This window comes from Bombus vosnesenskii, unplaced genomic scaffold (assembly GCF_011952255.1).
Source record: "Bombus vosnesenskii isolate JDL3184/JDL3185 unplaced genomic scaffold, Bvos_JDL3184-5_v1.1 scf7180000013264, whole genome shotgun sequence".
Classification (NCBI taxonomy): Eukaryota; Metazoa; Arthropoda; class Insecta; order Hymenoptera; family Apidae; genus Bombus; species Bombus vosnesenskii.
In genome coordinates this window covers 10,622,967-10,647,177 of record NW_022882924.1, presented here as the reverse complement: position 1 = coordinate 10,647,177, position 24,211 = coordinate 10,622,967, and the positions used below count along the sequence as shown (strand labels likewise).

At 35.2% G+C, this 24,211-nt stretch overlaps 1 protein-coding gene across 2 annotated transcripts in view; it reads left to right on the top strand.

The window, feature by feature from the left end:
- The window catches only part of LOC117237293 (glutamate receptor ionotropic, kainate 2-like), a 76,734-nt gene that overhangs the window by 50,690 nt on the left and 1,833 nt on the right, over positions 1-24,211 (top strand). For both annotated transcript variants that reach the window (XM_033501082.1, XM_033501079.1), the window contains 11 exons: positions 1,255-1,410; positions 3,111-3,322; positions 7,331-7,630; positions 14,517-14,615; positions 17,205-17,366; positions 18,148-18,378; positions 18,578-18,793; positions 19,249-19,333; positions 19,419-19,557; positions 20,728-20,865; positions 23,689-23,887. In XM_033501082.1, coding sequence (XP_033356973.1) covers positions 1,255-1,410; positions 3,111-3,322; positions 7,331-7,630; positions 14,517-14,615; positions 17,205-17,366; positions 18,148-18,378; positions 18,578-18,793; positions 19,249-19,333; positions 19,419-19,557; positions 20,728-20,865; positions 23,689-23,887 — 1,937 coding nt within the window. The remainder of the gene's footprint in view (positions 1-1,254; positions 1,411-3,110; positions 3,323-7,330; positions 7,631-14,516; positions 14,616-17,204; positions 17,367-18,147; positions 18,379-18,577; positions 18,794-19,248; positions 19,334-19,418; positions 19,558-20,727; positions 20,866-23,688; positions 23,888-24,211) is intronic.

The window sequence follows — 24,211 nt, the reverse complement described above, 5'->3', positions numbered from 1 at the left end:
GCGAGAAATTGTCCAATCTCGTCGAAGCTTCTGCCTTCCATCGCGATCTCGACCAATCTTTCGCCGGCACGCTCGAGCGAGTTCGAAAGTCGTCGTCGTCGTCGTCGTCGTCGTCGTCTTCCTCGGCTGAAACGACGTCGAAACGCTTGCGAGAGAAAGCGATCGTTCCCCGGTGTTTCGTCGAATGAAAATTCGTTCGCGTCGCCACGAAACGATCCCGTGTTTCACGCTGCCGGAATTTAATTAGAAACGTCGACGTCGGCTTTGTCAGACGAGGGTTGGGGACCTTTTCCTGCCTGCAACTTCCGATCAAATGTAAATGCAGGCAACTTGATTTTTCGTCGCTCTAGTTTGCTGAATTTGAACGAAGTGGAAGGACACGTTTGTATGACGTGTAAAATTGTATTTACGCTACGTGACAATATTAAAGGGTTGCTAACTGTATATTTTCTTAAGGGAATTGTCGATTTTTCAACTACCATAACTTTGCTGCATTCTATGATTTATCGAAGTCCCATAACTCACAATCAATATAGGTAATCGAAACACTTTTGATAATTGAAGAGAAATTGATCTTGCTATTCATGGAATATTAATATCCCATTCACGAAACAATCAATTCGATTGTCCTTCGATTCGTATTGATCATCCTGACGTGAGTCGATTACTCTGCCTTTGATTGAATTGTTTTCGACGTTCATCGCGTCTACTTCAAAAGTTCGTAATTGTCAGATGGCTGATATACGGATGCAAAACTGGGAATCGAATTGCAAACTGCAGAATTACGATATCGTAAAATTTGATGTTCTAGTTAACCTACTTTACGGCTACTCTACTTTTCATTTTGTTCCTCACAATTGTAAGGATATATGTTCACTGAAAAATTTCGTTCTCAGCCACTTCTCTCACAGCGAAAATTTAATTTCTAAGAAACTCATAATTGAAATGAAACCACAATCTACCCAGTTTCCTTTATGCTATTTATAAACAACGCCCGAATAACAGTCCCTGAGACGCAACAAGATTCGCACTTTATATTCACCAAGATACCAACAGGCTGGCAAACTAGAGCGGTAATCTCATAGCGATCTTTAGAAATATTAAACGGCAAACATTATTTTGAAATTATGTTATTTCCTTATAATCTTATGCTTGTCCAATCTCTTCGAAATTAAAAAAAAAAACTTTATAATCTGCCAGTAATGACTCCGGTAAAATAGTCGAATGGTACGTCACGTTTTCTGTTGTTGTCAGGTGCAATCTTTCATGCAGGCGATGAGGAGCACATAGCTGCGTTTCAATCGGCGATATACAAGACGAAATTCGAGCACGTCGCACCTGCATTCGAGCTGGAGTCCATCATAAAGCAGGTAGAGGTTAATACCGACAGCTTCAGGACCGCCGCTGCTGGTTTGTATGAATACTCAATACATATATCATATATATATATATATATATATATATATATATATATATATATGTATATATATGCACATACTAGCCATACTGCTCATAGGTATTTCCTAATCTCCGATCACCTACGCTGTTTAAAGGGATAGGAAATTGACGAAAAAATTAAATTAAATCAAATTAGATTAAGAATTTTCTAATAATTATGCACACGAACTAATAAGTTTTTAGCTGTTTCCTTAATAGAGTATTCGGTTTATATTGATTTATTTCAATATTAAATGTATACTCTACGATTAAAACACGATTGAAACATAAAAATTCAAAGATTGAAACAGGACTAATGAAACTTTGTATTTCTTGTAAGGTACAAATTTTTAATTACACAATTTGGCATCAAATATTTTCTTTATTGTCAAATAAAGTAATTAAATTTGGTACAAATATTTTCGTATATAGAACCACTTGCTATCAAATAGCCACTCCTACTCAATTGGAAATTAGTTAAATTCGCATATACTAGGATTTGAAATTTCAAACTCGATTTTCTCACAAACTGAGTCTTCAAACGAATTTCATTACCCCCGATTTTTGCTTTATTCCAAGTCATATAAAATCTCCCTGACTCAACCACAAATTATGAGTCATGCTTTATAATAACTGCCCTAATAGGAAGACTTTTAAATGGAAGTACATTTACTACGAATCGTTTTTAGTTTACATTCGAGATAGCCGCGTGGCAAAATCAGCTGACTAGAAAGGTTCAAAGCTGCTAATGAACCAATTAACAAGCGAACATATACGACCGATCGATCGCGAGAAATTTAAACGTTTAATTCCAGTTAATTGCAGAGGAAACGCGACGAGCATCGTCGATGCTAAACGAACAGAATCTAACGAGTAAGATAGTCTACGATTTTCTTGCGATCGAACTCCTTGAATCCGATCGACGCGATAAATTTCACGTTAAATCCTGTCGCGAAGAGAACTGATCGAGAGGTGGAGCAATAATAAAGCGTAATTGGACGTCTGTGCCTCGCGATGCAACTCGATATTTAAATAGTTTCTCTCTTTTTTGTTGTCTCCTTGAAATTGAAACGCGTAATAAGATTATTTTTAATACGATCGTATCTATCGAGCACCGCTCTTTTTATATCGAAGAACTCGAAGAATAAGATATTAATTAACTTTCGTTTGAAATTATACACATTTTCAAAGTCATTGAATTAGGACTAAAAGTTTCAGAGTATTTCATGTTTCTTAACAAAATTCAGTGGATTCTAATACAAAAATTCATTAATTACTAAAGTATTGTATACAAAACGTCATTTATAAATGTTACGATATTAAGATAGAAAATGAATCGAGTCTTAAAGATAATTAGGAAATTATTAAAATTCATATATTCAGTATAATAATATTACCCTTATTTTGTTTTCTACCATTATTTTATTTTTTCCCCATTTTTGTGCCGTGCTTACAAAATGTAAAATTTCTACGCATACTCTTGAAATGACCAGGATTTAACCTGATCAAAATTTATCAAATCTCGAGCATCATGGTTATCGCGTTCCCTCGAATAGCAACTTACGTAGTGGTCTTCGTCCCGCAGCCAATTCCAAGATAGCCTCGTTCGTGCACTTTACAAGATGCAATTTGGTGAACCGGACAAGCCGAGGTAACACGCTTTAACATTGCAGCCTGTGAGCTTTTGGAGGAGGGTGTGGCAGCAATCTTCGGTCCTTCGAGTTCGTACACTTACGGAATTGTCGCAAGCATCGCGGCACGGTTCGACGTGCCGCACATGGACTATTTCTGGCGACAGAACGAGGAGCTGCAGGAAGGCCAAGAACCGAAGAACCCGACACCGATGACGATCAACGTGTTCCCTGACAGCAACATGGTTAGCAAGGTAAGCGAAAATCGAAGTGTTGGCATCGGAAGGGCTGAAGTTAATTGCTGTCTCATGACGTGGAACATATTTTCGTCGAAGAATTAATTAAAATGAATTTGACGTCGATTATTATTTTTCATCTAAATTTGCAAGTTAAAAACTTTGTTCAGATTAGTCAAATTATCTGAATTCAAGCAACTCGAGCATAAATCTGTTAGTTAGTTGTGCTCAAATATCCTTTCAATTTTCTATTCTTCTTTTCATTTGACATGTCACTTGATATCAAGTCATTTGGATTCAAGTAACCTGACTAATTAGACAAGGTTTTTACAACTTCAGACACGAATCGATATTCAAATAACGCCCTTCCTAATATATATGTAACAAGTATTTGTACGATGCCTGTTACACAGTGTAATTACAACATAATACGTGAGATATCAACATAATTTGAAAAAGAAATATAAAATGTGAGTAAAATAGAAATAAAGATTCGTCAGCTGATTCATTGACTCGCACTGCTACGAGAGTGTTTCTCGTACAAAATTAACTTGTAAACTGTAACTGATACGTATTTTGTAAAATAAGCTTCGATCGACAATCTTGTGCATCTTACCTCGTCTTTTAGAACCACGTGTTCTAAATTCTAAGTATTACCCACATTTTCTAACACACTGTATACATATATGGAAACTTTCACCGCGTCACTTTTACCTGGTGATGCGACGCGACAGGAACCCTTCGGAAAGGAAAACCAATGAAAGAAAAAATGATGGGGTGAAGAGAAGGCAGCGAAATGGGCGAGCACCAGGGCGGAGGTGGCGTTTCGATGCATTTTAAATTACTCGTTTAATGAGGCAAATCGAGCTGGATTGAAGTAGCTGGTGCATTAAACCGGCTAGTCGAAGCTAATGAGCGCGATCAAAGACCAAACTTCGGCTAACGACGCCGGATGAGTTTTTATTCTGCCGGTCTTTTCATGGACACAGCGTCGGAAAAACAAACGAACGCGGGTTGATACGAATCGAACGGGGTTCGCCGATTAAGTCTAATTAAAATTGTCGACGAACGTGCGTGACAAGCGTAAAGGATTATTTAACGTTTCTTTATCTTTATGGCGCAATTAAAATTTTTTTAAGCGCAGTTCCTGCCCCTGTATGTATGCGAGGTTAGTTAAATTTAAATCTCATGGTAATTGATACAGTACGTTGGTGCTCATGCTTGATGCAAAAATATGCATCGATATGTCGGAAAGAAAAAACGGGATAAGGAATTATAAAGGAAATGTTAAACGCATGAAACGTATAAAAAGTCTTGTGCCAGAGAAAAAGGCAGCGATTAATATTATACATATATCGATGAACAATAAACGGCTTACGACCGTTCTCGGCTAAGAATATTAACGGCGATTAATCTTTAGGAAATAAGGGAATCGTTTAATGAAATATACGATATGATAATATTTATGGAAGCATTTAGGTATAGAAACTTTCTATGAATGTTTCATATCTGCAGTATAAAACATTTTGAAATTTCGTTAGTTCTGTAATGTCTCATCGACGTCACTATCACGACCATACTCGAAAAGTTTGAAACAAATGCGAATAGAAGGTATAAAATATATATTTATTTTAAGTATACATTTTTATATTGGTTTCATATTTTATCGATATATTAACTGATATATTTCATTACAGTTTCATAAAATGCATATAACGTATATATCGATAAAAATTTTCTGCGGTAATTACTCAAATATTTCCACGAGTCACTGTATATAGTCATAGCAAATCGTAAATTAAAATGTTTTATAAATATAAAATATAAATATATATTTTCACATTTTCGTAAATTCATGTGACATTTGAACTCCATAATTACGAACTTTTAAACCATTACAAAATGCATCGGCGCTCCCTTTTTGATTCTTCTCCGAACCATATGTTGCTGATCGCGAAATATCACGGTTTTAACAGAAAATTCTTCCCTCCAGAGGCGTAAAAATATTTCAATATTCTCTCTGGTCCTTGCAACCTTTGGAGGCTTTTATTTTGTTTGATATGTATATATATATATATTTTTTTTTTTGTTTCGTTATCGTGATGCCCCTTTTGCGGCATTTTTACACAGTTGCCACAGGAAAGAACGACCGAATTTTCGCTCGTTGGATTTTCGCTTGTTCAAACAAACTCGACGGTAGTTTCGTTAATTTATCGCAGACATTGCGACGTTCGACGTTCTCTCGACTGACAACAATCCGCATGTAACTAATACCCGACAAATTACTAGGTTTAAACACAAATTCGAACATTTACGTTCATTTTTCACGGAAAACTAATGTTTCTGACATTTCATTTGGAGATCACGCAGGAAAAACGTGTTAAATCTATATTTGTCGATTTCCTGGTTTCTATGTCTCTAGTAGCTAAGAAATGTATTTTAATATGAAATTGTTGAAAGTGAGAATAGATAAATTCGAAAATATAAACTTCTTGGAAATAGGCAACAAATTTGTAATATTTTATAAAAAACTAGTAATATTAAATTAATCTAGCTTAATTAATACTAGTTTGCATAATTAGGGTTGTAAATATCATTGAAACGATCAAGAAGATGGCAGAAATATTTCATTCAAAAGTGGAATAAAAGCATAGTATCATTGGTATGAGATTAATTAACAGTATACTAAAGTTTAAAATTACTTCCTATAAAACGTGAAACCATTTGAAGGTAATTGGTCATTTCACGTGTAACAGCTTCACGGTATATTCGTTAATTATTAATGATGATATTGCCATTGAAAATATAAATAAATAATAAAAATATATATTATATGTGCACATGTAATAAAAGCGTTTAATAATAGTAATAATAATATAAATTTTCCACAATTGAATACTTGAAACGAATCAAAATTAATTAATTACTTAAATTTATAGCAATTTAGCAGCTTTGATTGCTGTTTAAATAGTAAATTATAAACATCAAGCATGTTCGTACAGAATATATTTGAATCATCTGTCGTAAGATAGAAAACAAAATTATACTAAGTGAATGTAGAACAATTAACCAAGTTAAATCCAGTTTTCAAGCTTTTTCGCTATTTTAAGCCATTCAAAAAGACAATTACGGTATAGTAGAAATATGAAGTTTTATTTCATTTTTCTTCCGTATAATACACGAACATATTGCAACAATTTTTTTTTTTTTTTTAACGTAGAGGTAATTAAAACGCGTGAGTTTAGCAGGTAATTAGAATAGAATGCTAAGTGACGTCAAACTCTCGTAACACTTGAATATTCAGGGTACGGAACGCAATTGCACGTTTGCTTTTCTATTTTTTTTTTCTCCTCCGCGTATAGCGTTTCTTTTAACATCTGTTGCGCAAAAAGCGCAGTTTCATTGAAAAAACAAAATAAAAAAGAGAAACACGAATACATACTCTATCGCGATTTTACTGTATATTTTTTTACAGCTGAATCGTTATTTCTTAAATACTTATATCGTTGCATTTTCACTATTACAATCACGATATTGCATTTACTTCGTCGTTACATTACTGCACCTTCACCATTACGTTTTAATCATCGCTAGGCTGCGAATATGTTTTCGAAAGATTTTTAAACACATCAATACATTCGTTACGAAATTTAGCGAGTGAAACAAATCTCTACGCAAATTTCATCTCTTCGATTGTGCTTCCAAAAATATAAATTTCTATAAATATCCGCACATTTGCACTGCTGTATTTGGAGCGTTATATTTGTACAATAATATCGCACTTGCACTTATAGCATTGCATTTCTACTGCTGCAATTACATCATTGCTTATATCTCGTTAAATTTCTATGATTTCACTTGCACAACTGCACGCGTACTATTAAAAGTACACTATTGTGCATGCACTAGAGGATTGCTATAACTGTTTAACTGCAGCATATGTGCGAAATTAACTGTTCTATCTAACACTGACCCGACCGAAATCGAATATCATTCCCAGTAAAGAATACGTAATATTTTCCCCAGGCGATCGCTGACGTGGTCGAATCGATGAAATGGAACTCTTTCGCGGCTGTGTACGAAGACAACGACGGTTTATCGCGGATTCAAAAGGCTCTGTCACTCAAGCGAACGAAAGACAGCGCTATCACGATAAAAAAACTCAGCGAAGGGGTGGATAATCGACCAGTTCTGAAGGAGATTCGCGCAATGTCCATCTGCAATGTGATTATCGACGTCAAGCCGAGTAACATCATCGAGGTGCTCTATCAGGCGATGGAGGTCAAGCTGCTGGCGGACTACTGTAATTTCTTAATTACTTACCTGGTATTACACCACATTCTACATTATATGCGTAGATCTTATCGAGAAACTTGTAACTATTCCCTCTAATGATCGACCCAATCCACCTACAATTAGTCGTAGAATAACATGGGGTTGCTGATTATTCTTTCGTAGATTAAGTTCCGAGAGCATTTTGATTTAGAAATTTACTCATAAGCTTTTATTTATCATAATGCAAATTAAGATTTTTCAGGATTAACAGTAAGTTTATCAGATTTATTATTTATTAATTAAATTTCTTTATAAGATAAGTAGACTTCCTATAGTTAGTCGTGGAATAAAATAACAAGTGGAAGAAAATTTGTCCCTGGTTACATCGTCTGTTCGTTGTAACAGAGTTTAAAAACGGTCTTTACAAGATCGAGAAAAATCAATTTTTATGGTGAAAGCAATTAAAACTTCGGATTAAATGTAGAAGTTTCCAAATTGTTCTGAAATCTATGATAATATCAGTAATGGTTGATAACTATCACCAATCTTATATGAGTTTCCTTAAACATGCTTAATTACAAGTTTATCTTTAGAGTAAGTTAATACGATAGTTATAAAGTGTGTCTAATCGCGAACGACTAAACGGAACAACATTTTGCTCTTTTCTGTTTATCCGTACAAGAAACTGCAAATACGTTTCCTACGTTTCGTGGTCTCGTTTTTTAACAACGGATATGTTTCGGAAAATTCATTTGTACGCATTTAGAGGTAACGAAGTTTAGACGATGGAGAGAGATTTACGACTTCGAACAATGAGCGTTTTGCGAGCTTATTTTAGATTCTACAACGCCCGCGTCGGTTCCATTTGTTCAAATAATTCAACAAAATCTACAGCGCGTTAAATCGGAAATTGGGTAGACAGTGTAAAAATTGGGAACTCTGCGTTTTATGAAATTTAAATACATTTAAAAATTGACTTATCCAATAATTAGAAATATTTCTATTCTATTAATTGTTTCAACTTCTGAAAGATTGTATTTAATCGTTAAAACATTACACGGATCTCAGGTTCATTTCACGCGCGCAAAAATGGTTTCGTTTTATAGTCAAATTACAATTCTCAAGTTTACAATCCTCGACATATGGAACGAAAAAGAATATGCTAGGCGTGCGTCCGTAGAATGTTCGTATGACAATACTTTCGCTTCACGGACAAGATTTATCGAGTAGGAATTAATCGTAGTGGACAGTAAATGTGTTAACTTACTCCAACCAAGCCAATAATGCCAATAATCTCGTCTATTCATCCAAAATCGACACGTATCCAGTCACTGGTGTCCTAAAGATTTTCTGGACACCGAACCGCGGACAATTAGCAGAGATAATCGTGAATCGAACGCGGATTTTTGATGGCGGCCTTTCCCAGGGAATTTCATTAATAAAACCATGAAACGCGTTGCGGTCACGTTCACCGCCTGGCGTAGTGACTGCATTAGCTGGTTACAATCGCCAGGCTTTTTATTAAACGTAGCCATAAATCGCCGCGAGTAATTGTTTTCAGCGATACGCCAGTAATAGCGTGCCGTCTGAACATTCCATCGTTCGCCATCATTCCCGCGGAATACACTTTTTATGAGGCATTACCATCGAGCACGTAACAATACCTCCACAAATAACGACGTTCGCGTCGCGTCGAGGGTTTTCGCGCGAGGCATATCGTTTCTCCATTTTATTCTTTTTCTTCTTCTTCTTCTTCTTCTTCTTCTTCTTTCACCCTCCTTACTTTCTTTATTCCGCGCTTTTTTTTTGTTCCAAAGCGGAACAACGTATCGACGTCCTCCGGGAGACGCGTAGAAACGTCCCTTTTGTCGAATTGTGCATGTATCTAAAGACAATGCGAACTTTCAGGGAAAGTTACGAACTTCTGCGATTTACGGGGGAGTTCGACTGGAAAAGGAAACTAGCGCTGCGTCTTTTTAGAGATACGTTTGATGGAGGTGGATGGTGTAAGGTGTTGCATGGGGGTTGGTTAGGCCCTCAGAGTGGGAGTTTTAGATGATTGTTTAGGTCAAACGATGGAAGGTAATTTAGATAAAAGAATCGTTCGATACATATCACTGACACGATATACAGGGTGATTGGTAACTGGTGGTACAAGCGGAAAGGGAGTGATTCTACACCAAAAAAGAAGTCGAAAATATGGAATAAAAATTTTTTTTTTCTTTTAATTTTTCCATCGAGACAACGATCTACAGTGAGATCCGTTATAACGTACCGCACGTGTACCGAGCGAAAATTCAAAGTCGATTTTCTCGAAAACAAAGCCTCAAACGAAAAATTTTTATTCTATATTTTCGACTTCTTTTTTCGCGTAGAATCGCCCCCTTTACGCTTGTACCACCAGTAACAAACCACCCTGTATATAAGTGTCAATTTTTTAGATAATAGGAGTTCATATTTTTATTGTCTTTAAATATTTTCAAATCATCTTTTTCGTTCCCTAAAATCAATCGGTGAATCTTTACGAAATGGTGTAAGTAATCGTAAACTGTGAAATAAACTTAAAAAGATCATCGCTATTCTCTACCTTTAAATTTATGCAGTTGGTCAATGTAATCTCTGAACAGCTTGAACGCGAAGGGCATTTTATGTGATTCGCCCTAAAAAACTACATCTATCTACAGTAGCGGACAAAAGTTTAAAACGATGATTTGTAAACCGGATTACAAACATCTTATACGCAAATGGTTCTTCTATTCAGTTTGTCTCTTTGAAATAACATAGCTGTATGTTTGACCTTCGTAACCTCAGAACCGTCAGTTGTTAAATACAAACAATGTAGAAGTTACAACAGTTAGTTACCGCTTAGCACTTGTAAACAGTGGACATTAGTTTAAGACGATCTGTGTAAAACGTGAGTGTGAGTACAGTTTTTGAACATTTTGATTCTGGAATGTCAAAATCATTGTTTAGTGTACCTTTTATTGCTTAAAATTCATCTAGGTAGGAACAGACTATGGGTAAATCAAAGAATTTACTTGAAAACGAAAGAGAACAAATCGTAAGGCTGCGAAAGCAAAGTAATACCTTGACCGAAATAGCAAATATAGTGAACAGGTCAGAAACGGCTTGTAAGCAAGCTTGGTATAAATTTTTAAAGGTAGGTATGTATTGCGATTAACCGAAAAACGGAAGACCACGGAAAACAACGCCGAAAATGGATCGCCGGATTCATCGATTGAGCGAAAAGGATCGTTTTCGTAGTGCAAATAATATTGCTGCGGAGATAAACTACGATAACGATACACAAATTAGTGCTAGAACTGTTAGGAGAAGATTAGAAGACTTTAACTTAAGTGGGCGAAAACCCCAAAAGAAACCACTGCTGAGTTCTACGAATCGAAAAAGACGACTTGCATTTGCTAAAGCTCATAAGCATTGGACAAGTGAATATTGTCAAAAGGCATTGTTTTCGGACGAATCGAAATTCAATCGCGTCTCTTCTGACGGGATATGGTATGTTAGTCGTCGAATTGGCGAAAGTTTGAAAACACAGTGCGTTTTAAAAACTCTTAAACATGGTGGTGGAAACGTTATGGTGTATGCGTGTTTTTTTCGAGGCGGCCCTGGTCCGATATGTCGTATCAATGGAATTATGGACCGTTTTCAATACATGAGCATACTCAAGAACACAATGTTGTCTTTTGCACGCAACAATATGAGTGATGATTTTATTTTTCAAAATGATAATGATCCGAAGCACACGACTCGGGTTGTGAAACAGATTCTTGAAGAAGAAAATATTACCGTGCTGCCGTGGCCGTCGCCTAGACATTAAATCAATCGAGAATTTGTGGAGCATCATAAAAAAGACAGTACAAGATTATAAACCGAAAAATTTAAATGAACTTTACAATTGAAACATCTTACGGTAGATTACACATTACGGAGTAATATTACAGTAGATCAATGTAAAAAATTAATAGTTTCTATGCCAAGAAAATGTACCGAAGTGATAAGAAATAACGGATATTGAACAAAATATTGAATTTCAACAAAAATTGTGTATATTTTCTTACCAAAAATTAATATTTTTTGTGTAGTCTTAAACTTTTGACCGACAAAATATTATACAGATTTCGTTCCTTTTTTATAACAGCTATTGAGCAAAATATCAAAATGAAATTTTTTTTGTAAGTGTACAAACAAATGTCTAATTAGTTAATACCAAAAGTAGAACACTGTATTTTTTATGGAAAGTAAATCAATTATTTATTTCTTCCATTTCGTCTTAAACTTTTGCCCGCTACTGTATATATAAAATTGTTTGAGGTAAATTTTCATCCTTGAACAATAACAAAATTTTCTTCTACTTCAAATAAGCAAAAATTCGGCTTCCTTTTCACTTTCATTCAAACGCGTCCGCCGGTTATTTTTCTCTAGTTTTCTCTTTAAAATTGCCGTGTTCTAGCTTTAAGCTATAGATGAAGCACTTTGATCACGGCGACAGTTCGACAGAAGTTGTAGGGACGCTCCTCTCTGGCGTTCGCAAATATTCGAAATTTGTCTGTGTATACAGAGGGCGAAGCACCAGGAGGAAAAAGGCGTGTCGTGTCGTATGAATTCGTGAGGAATTTCACGATGCATCTATATTTGTCCGGGCTGTCGAGAAATTCGTGGAAGACACCTCGTTGAACGGCGCTAAAGCCAAACCCGAGACACCAAGTGGACCCACATCAACGTCACTGTATCTGCCGGCCCGATGCGATGCTACGATTTCGATAACCCTGAATACCTTCTCCTCCTTCTCCGCAGGGTCGACCTTTACGAGTCAGCAAATATGTTCTAATTATAGTTTCAATGGAATGGGAAGGGTTGTACACAGCACAGAGAATGTAGTTAAACTACAACGTGTTTGTCTTCTGGCCGCTTTAGATTAATGGTTTCAGAGAGAATTTATTGAAATACACAGTGCTTCATGGGTAATGGTTCGTTTTATTGGATAATTATTTATTTCAGTGTAATCCTAGTTATGAATTTTATTTGAAATTATCGTTTCAGATAGAATTTGTTTAAATGGTAGCTTTTGGAAACGAGTATTTTTTATTAGACGGGTATTTAATTTAATTTAAATTTAATAATCTAGTTTATTTAAATTGTTTTTACGAAATGAAAGGATTGACTTGATTACTTCGGAGAAGATTACAACTTTGTAATTGTAGATAGCTTGGCGTCAGTATCGGGGAAGCTTATTACATTTCGTAACAAGAAGGTTGGTAACAACAAAATTGTAACAGTGTTAGTGCGAAGCTGACCCAAGTCGCGCTATTTCATATCGTATTTTGCCATTTCTCAATAGAACAGAAACATAACAGAATCATCCCCTGTCTAAAAATGTACTAATTTTATGACCAAAAAGTTGTAATTCGATGAAATACGATCGTAGAGAGGTACAACTGGATTTATTTGTACGTGGGATATGAAAACTAATTTTCTTTATCGACGAAAGACAGTGTAAAATGGAAGGAAGGGAAGGAATGACAAGAAAGGAAACGAAAGATAAATCGAAGGCAAGAAGAAAGAAAAGGGGAAAGAGATTACAGAAAGGGAGAGAATCGACCAATATTAAGAGAAAGGAGAGAAAGAAAAAAGGAGTAGATGGGGCAGGAAAGAAAAGGAAAGCACAGAAAAGTAAAGGAGGGAAGAAGGAAATGAGAAAGGAAAGAACGAAAGGGAAGCAAAGAAATGAAAAAAAAAAGAAAACGTATTTCTCTATAAATATCTTTTATTTAATAATTGTAAATTGTAACTATGTGTACAATTTATTTTATTCTCTTCATCTTTTATCATAATCACCTTCTCATAATTTCTTATTTCCACCCACAGCATTGAACCCTCGATCAACATCCTTAATTACTTCGCTATACGAGAACCAGGCATCGCCTAAAGGCGTTTATCTACAGTTTCTCGACTTTCCGAACAAAAATTACTAAAAAGAAACCAGTTAGTCAACAAACCATCAGAGCACTTCCGCGATACGTCTGGCCTCCGTTTACAGACACACTTCTTATAGTTAGCACAGAGTTCCCAAGTTATTTCCCGCTTGTTGCATCGAGATAACAAGGAAGCAAGGCGAACGACCGTTCAAACGTTGGTCCGCTTAAGATTCCAGATTTCACGGTTGCTGGTGTATAGTGATCGCTCCTCGTCGAATCAGGTCGAGCCCATTGAGACGCGTGTACACTATGATGGATCGCGTTTTCAGAGGTCAGCGTGAATTGGCCGAAACGTCCGAGATAGATGACGCACTATTTGGAGGTTTGGCTCCGCCGCCAAGTAAAAATGGGACGCGGCTGGCAATTGACACTTTTTAAAATTATGTCGCGACTAAAGCTAGGAATTATACACAATTTGCGTGCAACATAGTATATAGGGTGAACCACAGGTTTTAATCATCTCCGTTATTTTCGCTGTTAGTGGACTGACCGAGATTCTTTTTGTCATAAATAGACCGTGAACGTTTATGCATTTATAGGAAATTTTAATGTACTCGTTACATTTAGAGGATGAAACAAATTTCTGGTTAGATTGTATTCTTTTAGTTGCGTTATAAATTGAAACGACAAACAAAATTCTTACTTCGGTATAAATTAATTTTCAATGTCACTTAATAAATGCAAATTTAGTATTAGAAATTATTGTGATTTTTTGTAGTGTTCTCTGGCCCATATACAAACGTCGATTGTAATCTAATAATTTTTATATCGCGTAATTGCAAAGGAGGAGTGTAACGTAAGCTAAAAGAATGTAAGACTTAAGCTAAATTGTTAGACTAATTTTTGTTCTATGTCATAATTGTTCTATGTTACAGCATATATAACTTTCTATATTTTCAACGCTATTGTCATATTATGTTCAATACTTCTATGAATTGTAGGACTCGACGAAATTACCCATCTGGGAAGTGCGAAATAAAACAACGACCAACATTACAGGACTCAACTTGCGGGAAAATGACGTAGAAGGAATTAATTGGGTAAATATAAAAAGTTTGCTTTTTAAAATTTAAATGTTCTTTATTTCACATAATTTAAATTTTATTTCAGAACAAATTCATTTAGTTACTCTTTATTTGAAAAATGGTTCCTTTCTTTTATTTAGTAATAGAAACCTTTAACAAAATTATTAATTTAGTGGTGTTGATATTCTTAAAACTTATTCTTAGAAATTCTTAAAAATGAATTTAGTAATCGTCGATATTTCTGATGGCGATGTTCATGTATAGCAAATATATATTTTAGGTGTTGATATTTTTGGTACTCAATGAACGTAGAGTACATGATGGTTTTTTTATGAATTGGCACTGTCGGGACTAAAATAACTTGATTTAAGCTCCCAAGAATGTTTCTTAAGATCGTAGAATTTTATAGCTCAGACATTTCATATAATATTTTCTTAATCAAATTAATATATGTTATGAACTACTTTCAAGAATTTAAAATTTGCTAAGAATTTCATCTTCAAAAATTGATAATAATATGGCGTACGTATAATCCAATATATTTTACATTAAATGAAAATTGATTTTGTCGTTCCTTAAATTTTTCTCCATTATCCTGCACTCTGTAATATTAAATTCCACGTAAAGAACTATAAAGAACAACCATGGGCATAGCAGTCGATACGACAAAAAAGCAGAAGATAAATGAACGTTCGATAAAGCTCATTTTTCTTGAATGAGGGGAAGACTTTTCTTGTAATCAGCAAATTAAAAATTTCTTTATTCAAACATATTCTCTAGTCATATATCAACTTACAACAAGCTCATAAGATTTCAGTCATTAGAAGTTCCGTTCTAATTAAAATCCGTCACAATTTGTTTTCTGTCTTGACAAAACCATATGTATGTTACTTTATTTATACCTATTTTTCAACAATACTACGTTTATGCAGAAACTCCACGAGCGACATTTTGCTGTGCGATATCGTTGCGATCAAGTGTCTGTCTTTATCGTTCTTAACAGAGAAAACAGAAAAAGGCACACGGTGAAATTATTTGACTGATCCTTTCTAGCTTGAAAAATAAAGGTATCTTCGAGAGTTTCTTCAAATAAACAATACAAATAAATCAATGTATTACTTATAATTAATGCATGCGTACATATTGAAAAATATGATAAAAAACGTTGAACTTTCCTACGACATTCTTCTTCAAAGTATTCACTGCAATAAAACACTGCAGTAATTCTAACGTACAGTTAGTATGAAATCAATAGAAAAAAATGAAAAAGCTAGAAATAAGTCTCTATTACACCACATCGGAAAAAGTGGGATAGAAGAAAGTTAAAAACAGCTCTTCGGTATCTATCCCCAATTTCTTCAATCAATTTTCATGTACGTTTTCCCAAACTTTCAACCACAATGTTTTTCATATGAAAAGGGTCGCTTAAACGGTGGTCCATCGGACCTCGAGGTTCGAAGTAATTTCTTCATTAACTCCATGGTACAGTGGAGTATCGCGTGTTCCGCTTCGAGGATACAACAACGTGAGGCCTTCCGTTTTCCGGAAAATCTACCCGCGACACGGTACTTCCGAGCAGCTGACGGCCTGCCTTAATTTTCGTTTCATTAGCTCCCGCCAATTCACTTTGTATCGCGGCCCTTCGCTGAATAGAGAGGCGTTACTACACGCTCGCAATATCGTTTCCCTTTCTCCCATATGCTAACACGGGCCCCCATGAAACGATTAAGCGCGTTGTTTTATAATTTTGGGAAATTGGACGGCTTAATGTTTCATTTCTCGTTACAAAGAACCGCCGTAACAGTAGAACGAAACTCGCTGAATTACAAATATTACGGTGCATGTCTGATGACTGAGATTCTTTCCTCAAGTTGTGTAAGATCGAGGTTGTTGGAATTTTCTCACTGTTCCGAGAAATTATTGTGACTGTTGGCTGCAGGTCTTCTTGGAGATATGAAGGTAATTTTAACGTTCTTGCGTTTTAGGTCAAGGAATTCCTCTATGGTGCAGATAGTTTCACAGTCATGAAGATCTTCGTTTGAGATTTTGTTGAGGTGTTTGAAAGATGGTTGTATCGTTAGTTTGTACAGTCTAAAGTTATAAAAAAGGAACGAAGAATAATTTATGAACTTGCAATACGTTCAATGGTGTGGGTTTACTATTTTTTGAATACTTTATTTGAAAATATTAATATTTCGAAAATTCGATAAATAATAATATTATGTCCGTATAGTGAAATAACAGCTGAAAATTTCATATGACAGCATTTAAATTTTATGAGGGTGTACAATTAGCTTGTTACAAAATTTTATGAAACAGTTGAATTAATTTAAAGGAATCTCCTTCGTTTCACTTGTAATTTAAAAATGCAATAGCCTGAAGATAAAGTGTTCTTCAAACAACAAAGCTACGACATTTTACAATTACTTATTAAAACTGGTAGCTACTAAGTGTAAATTTTATTCTGCCACGATATTCCGCAATATCATACATAATCGTAATAACCAGGAAGGATAGAATCATTGCAAACTTTATATTTTGTTAACGATAGTCAAGTATCCTCTGATTCTACTAAACGGTATCGTGCATTTTCTCTTGGCAAAGGTGGAATCCGCTATTCTATACGATGCCGTCTTCATGTTCTACAACACGTTGGAGACCTTAAACGCAAGGAACATGTCTGTAGATATTGACCCGCTACCGCTCTCTTGTGAAGGGGAAAAGAAATACAGCGCAGGTCTCGACATTATCAACCTAATGCGCGAGGTAAAGTCTTCCCATACATACGAACATATTAAATTGATGCATATGAAGACTATAGGGAAAGAGCACAATAAGTTACATCTTTTATTTTTTACAGAGAAACCTTTTTAGCATTTAATACATTTTCAATCAATTCCATGTTAACAAAATTTCCTTTTCACTTGGTCTTTGATCTAAATATGCGTTCTTTTGTTACCTTCAAGATTTCCAAAATATTGCTGGCAATAATTGTACCTTTGACAATCATAAAACTTTACCAACTTATCAACTAGTTATAAAAGACCGGTATCTATGAAAATTCTCCTGCTCAAAGTCCTTTTGATAAGATAAAGAAATCAAGAAAAACGTAATCATCATGCTTTTCTCCTGAGACATTCGTATGAAATATTGTTCGTTTGAAATTGGAATTTAGAGCGCGCCAATGCCACTCATTAAACTTTGTCCTATCGTCGATTATCAACCGTATTAAGGAAGAAGAAATTCACTATAAATTAGGTATGTTTAACGTTAAAAAGATTTATAATAAAAATATCATTGTCGCGATATTGATATGTACTAATATATTAATAAAAACGAAAAATTGTCATAATAAATGTTAATGAACTATGTCAATGTCAGTAAATTTTCAAAAATTAATTTGATGAAACTCAGTTTCTACAGCCACTCAAGTTAGCTATATCTAATTTTTAAACAAAAACCATTGTTACAAATCATCCGGACGCTTTCTGACACTTTATGTTAATAAGAAAATAAAGCATAGATTTAATGGCCACGGTTCCTACAGCTATCCGACGAAGGAAAGATCGAAGGGAAGCTCACAGGGCCAATAACGATCGACGAAAATGGTCGACGTCAATCCTTCCAAATACAAATTATAGACGTGAGACCGGGTGAAAATGTACAAACAGGATATTGGCGCCCAGATGGTCTTCACTCGATCAAAAGCGAAAAGGAACGTGAACGTTACTTGTACAAATCCATTGAACTGAAGAAGTTCAAGATTACTACTAAAGTAGTGAGTATTCTCTGACATTCTTAGGTATTTGTAATTATTAGAATATTCTTGTTGATAAAATACCGAGACTTGAATTTGTTTGAGAAGCAATATGGTCGTTCGGCGACAAAACCACTAATTAAGAAGCTTTGTGAAAAAGAGCGTGTAGATGTGTAATATTGATATTTTTCGAACGTGCTAATTAACTGTAATTCATCAGGGACCACCGTATATCATGGAAGTGCCGGAAGGTTCAAATCGAGGTATACTGATTGACCAAAGACGGTACGAGGGTTTCTGCATTGATCTCATCGACGAGATTGCCAAGCTGTTGAAATTTAAATATGAGTTCGAATTAGTACCGGATGGAAGTTACGGCAAGTACGATAAAGAAACGAAGCAATGGAACGGTTTAATCAGACGTCTGCTGGATCATGTACGTAATTGCTTGCAACCACGTTCTATATAATTAAAGATGATTAATGCGAAGATTTCAAAGATTTCAATTTCTTATTTCACTTTTAATTCTAGGCATATGGTGACCAACAGATTTCCATATATCACTAAATAAACTAAATTTTACTTTTTATTATATTTTATTATATCTTTCAGACAATATTAAAAAACTGAAAAGCAACTACTATTAATCAGATTGTTTCATATGAAACATCCGACTCTACTGTACCAATTTTCTAAATATTACAATAAATTTGTGAATAAATTTTTTTTTAATCTTTATAAACCTATCTATCATTGCGTATAATTTTGAAGTTTTGCATCTATACATATATATTTTATATGTATACAAAAAATTATTTTCTCTTCTTTAGTAATTTAAAAGAAAGTTCAAAAATTCAAGACTTAAACTAAAAGCGCATGAAATCCTTTCAGGACGCGGATTTAGCTATTTGCGACCTGACGATCACGTACGAGCGAGAAAACGCGGTCGACTTCACGATGCCCTTCATGAATCTAGGTACGGTATCTTTAATTTCTTATCGCGTTCTATTTTCACAATAAATCTCGTGACATTGCTATTTTATCCGATATGTCCAAGTCAGGTATCAGCATTTTGTACAGAACACCGGAGGAAAAAGAACCGGACCTGTTCTCGTTCCTGTCACCGCTGTCACTCGACGTCTGGATTTACATGGCGACTGCTTTCTTAGCTGTTTCGATAATGCTATTTGTGCAAGCTAGGTAAGATTTTAAAGAAAGATAACAAGAACTTTATACAAGAACGGTGCTCCAGGTTTTAATAGCTAAACTTTGTTAGTATATTCTATAGATGGGTGTAAACAAACAAAAAATGTTATACATATAAATATATATCTTATCAGTTATAAGTGTTTATTACACTTATAAAATACAACATACAAAGAGAACAGTAACAGACCTGTACTTACTATGCTATACAACAAGAATACATTTAATCAACATGATCATTAGCTGTCAATTAGAGGTATCTGAGAACCCGAAAATATCTCGTAATTCCAGATTCCCGAAAATTTTAAAATTATACAGACGGATACAGTATGGAGCAGAAATAATAATGAAATATGCGAGAGATATAATATTTTATAATAAATTATTTTATTATAAAGTACTAAAATGAAATAATAAAAATGTTTTATTATAAAATATTGTATCTATCATGCATATTTCGTTTTTATCTCTGCTCCATATTTTATTTTATATAATTTTATAATTCTCGAGAATCCCGAAATTCTAGCAAATCCCGACAATCTTGCATTACGAAATCCTTTCGGAACCCGTCCTGACCCGTACCGACCCGATGTCTTACCGACCCATCCCGAGCATCGCGTTCCTGTTATTTTCGGATTCTCGCACATTTCTACAGTTTTAATATTCCATTTCAAAATATCCACCGTTTATATCAACGGAAAGCTGATCGCAATAAAAAGTTGCATTTATTGTTCAATAAAGCTTATTTTAATTTTGTTTTGCCTCAGTGAATCAACCTGTTCTTTTTGATACTTGTTTAATATATATTTCTTTTTTAAAGTTATTCACACATAAGAGTTTATGTTGTTTATGTCGGAGATCAAAGTTTCTGTGTATCTCGTACTTTTACTGTAACTTTTCAGTAATGATTTAAATAACCAATATTCGTGTAAGATGTCTTGCTTGATTATATCCGTAGTATATACCGACAAAGTTTGGCTATTAAATACTGAGATATCCTACATAAACCAAGTTTTCCTTTTCTGAAAAGAAAATTTTCTTTAAAGTACGTTTCTTATGTTTCTGAAAAGTGTAACAAAATTAACTTCTAAGAGAACGATATTAAAGAAGTAGAATAGCGTGCGCTTACAGGAATCCGTGCTTAAAAAGAAGGTTTATTTACAGAATAGCGCCAGGCGAATGGGACAATCCGCATCCCTGCAATCCAGACCCGGAAGAATTGGAAAATAGTTTCGACCTGAAAAACTCTATGTGGCTCACTGTCGGCTCTATGCTGCAACAAGGCTCTGATATACTCCCCAAGTAAGTTCAAAACCGGCAAACTTAACAAAGCACCTATGCTACCGCAGCCTGTCTTACATGCATGCAAAGCCGTGCGATAATCGTGAAACACAAGCCGCAACACCACCGCAAAGAGATGCTACTGTGTCTGTTTTGCCTTGTGTAACTACAACTCTGAAATTACTCGCGAGAGTTCCAGCAAACTGGACGTTTGTTGGTTTATTAATAACTGTTCAACACAAAATAAATTTTTCGCAAACGGAATTTTAATATATTTTAGAAAGTATGTCGTATCTTCCTCAAGATATTCATTGTCAAACACACCACGAATTGTATTCCATGAATACTGTAATGAACTTGCTCGTTGTAATATCAATACACTGTTAAGTTTACATAAGATTTAGATTTGGTAGTCAAATTTAATAAAAACCTATTTAAAAGAATCTCTGGCTTAAAGTAGCAAGAGACCGCGTCAAACGGTCGAAACGAGACGAATTCCTCTGAACACAAAGACTAAAATATTCTGATAACTAAAAGAAGCTAGAAGGAAAATAAGGAAATAAAATATTGCGGATCGTTTGTAGAAAGGTGTACAGAGACGGTGCCAAAAGCAGACGCGGCCCTTTTTTTCTCTCCCCCGCAGCCGTTCCCGTGTCTCCCAGCTATCCTCTTTTTTTCACGACAATTAAGCTTAACGAGCCGCTGTTTGCCGGACATATTTGAGGCGGCTTCCCACTTATTAACGCCGGCACGGCGCTAACTCTCCGCTCGTAACGTCGCGCGTGTTTGCTCGCTACATACTGACGACGTTCCGACTAAAGACGACGACCACGACGGCGATGCTGACGGCTAACAACGGTGAATCCTCCTAACTGCCTCCTAGCCGCTTGTTTATGCTACGCGAAGGTAGCATGAATCGTCGTGATTTGCATAGAAGTAATATTTGAATGTCTTTTACAACCGACTTGGATCTAAAGGAGAAATGGTCTAAGGGTAAGATTTTTATTATTTTTGAGAAAAATCCATGACATCGATGTCAGCAAATGATTTTCTGTAGAATAATTTATGTATTATCGTCGTTGCTAGACTACGAATGTTTATGCACATATATGCATAACTGAATGCGCTAAAGAAATAGAATTTAACTAAAGATTTATTATACAAATATCGTAACTAACAAGGTACTATACCTTGAATATTTCATATACACATCTGCGCATTATGTATATTCTGTAAATTTTCGTACGCTTAAATTTCGCATAAATGCTTACATAAACATCTGCAGTCTAGTCATTACATTTTAGCGGGTTGATGAGTCGCTCTCATTTATTCTACTGTACGTAAGATGATTTAAAAACTGTTGTAAACTACTTTACAAATCCATTACTAACTTGTGTGTTAGATATTAAGAAAAAAGCAGCTTGAGTTTAAGAAAATTCCTTTTCACCATTGTGCGAAATAATCGCAATAGAAATTGTTCGTTAAATTTGTAGATATACTGTTGTACGCACATTTGTTAAAATTACGTATTGGAATTATAGTTACGTGTAGTTAAATGCAATTACTATTCACCATAAAATTTACTTTACATTATTAAAGAGTTACGGATCAAAAGAAAAAATTCGTTGCCAGAATTTCGTGGAATATTTCTGTGGAATAAATGGGAGTATCGCTTATCGATTTCGCGCGGCGGCAATTTAATCGCGATCCATTTGTCGGCGAAGGCAAGCTAGCTTCGCGAGGAAACAATGTCCTTTGTTTCTGTTTACTCGGCGTCCTGTACACGCTCGCGTGACACAGAATATCCGCACGCGCGCCATGCTCGGCAAACAGGAGTCATTTGCATACGCGGCTCTTTAGCTCGCGCTTAATTAGGAAAACGCGATGCACGCTGTCTCTGTCGCCGCTTCTGCGCTTCTAGCGTATCGTCGAGATGCTTCATCCACTCATCTCGTAAGTACCGGACGATTTATCTAGACGACGTAGACCGCGATTGGCTGAACCGTAGACAGATTTCATGTTGAACGAAAATTCATAGCGTGATCTTTGTAAAAGCATAGATCATAAACCATTTTGTATTAGAGTTTATCAGGCTCAAATGTAACAGTTGAATTTTGGAATTCGATTCTATTAGAGTTATAAGAATACTATATTCTAAGCTCGTATATCTATTGTGTTTGACACTATCGAAACCATAAAAGTTTATCTTCGTGATAATATGAACTGATATTAAAAATATATACGAAAAATAGAATAACGAAACTGTAATTTTAGGAAATTAAGATATTTAGTCAACTAAACTGTAATAAATGAAAGAAAGCTAAAATATTTGTGTTTATAAATGAAAAAGAATTAAATGAAACCAACTTTACGTTTGACTGTAATGATCTGTAATGAGCATAGATTCGATGCAACTAACTCCAACTCGCGTCAATCCACCTCGACCCATTCTTACTCGCTTCAACCTGTTTAATTTGCATCGATCAGCTTCGATCAGTTCTACTTCACGTCAATCCGCTTTGATCAGCTCCAATTCTCATCTGTTCGTTTCGACCAGTTCCAATTTCCATTGGTCAGCTTTGACCAGGCCCAATTTACGTTGATCCGCTTCAAACTGTCCCAAATCAAATCAACCAACTTCGACCAACTGCAATTTCCATCGACTTTCTTCGATCAATTCTGATTCCAGTTAGCTTCAACTAGTATAAACTCATTTTGATCAACTACAACTCACATCGACCTATCCAATTAGCTTCAATTGGAACATCTGTAACTCCTGTCAGCCTACTTGGATCAAACACGTTCAAATTCTAATCACTCTTGTATTTCTATTGTTTCACTTAGAACACCTTCGATTCGAATGGTGGCTGGTATGTGGTGGTTCTTCATTATGATTATGGTTTCTTCATATACTGCCAATTTGGCCGCCTTCTTGACGTACGACAAGAAAGAAAATCCAATCCAAGGTGTCGAAGATCTTGCTAAACAGACGAAAGTCAGATACGGAGCCGTGGATGGTGGATCCACGTCCACTTTCTTCAGGGTAAATTTCTACCTTCCGACATTTCGGAATATTCTAATATCTAGACTGCGAATATCTGTACATTTATGGAAAATTTACTTATTTAAATGCGCAGAAATATGCAGTATGCACGTGCAATATGCAAAGATATATAAAGCATATAGTTCATATATAAAACATATAAAGAAGTGAAATGTAATTAAGAATGCACTCCATCAGGAAATATAATAGCGAATACTACACTTGAGATGTTTTATATATCTTTGCAAATTACGTACATTCTGTACATTTTTAAGTTTCTAAATTTAAAAAATGTACAAACATCCGCAATCTATTAAATATTTA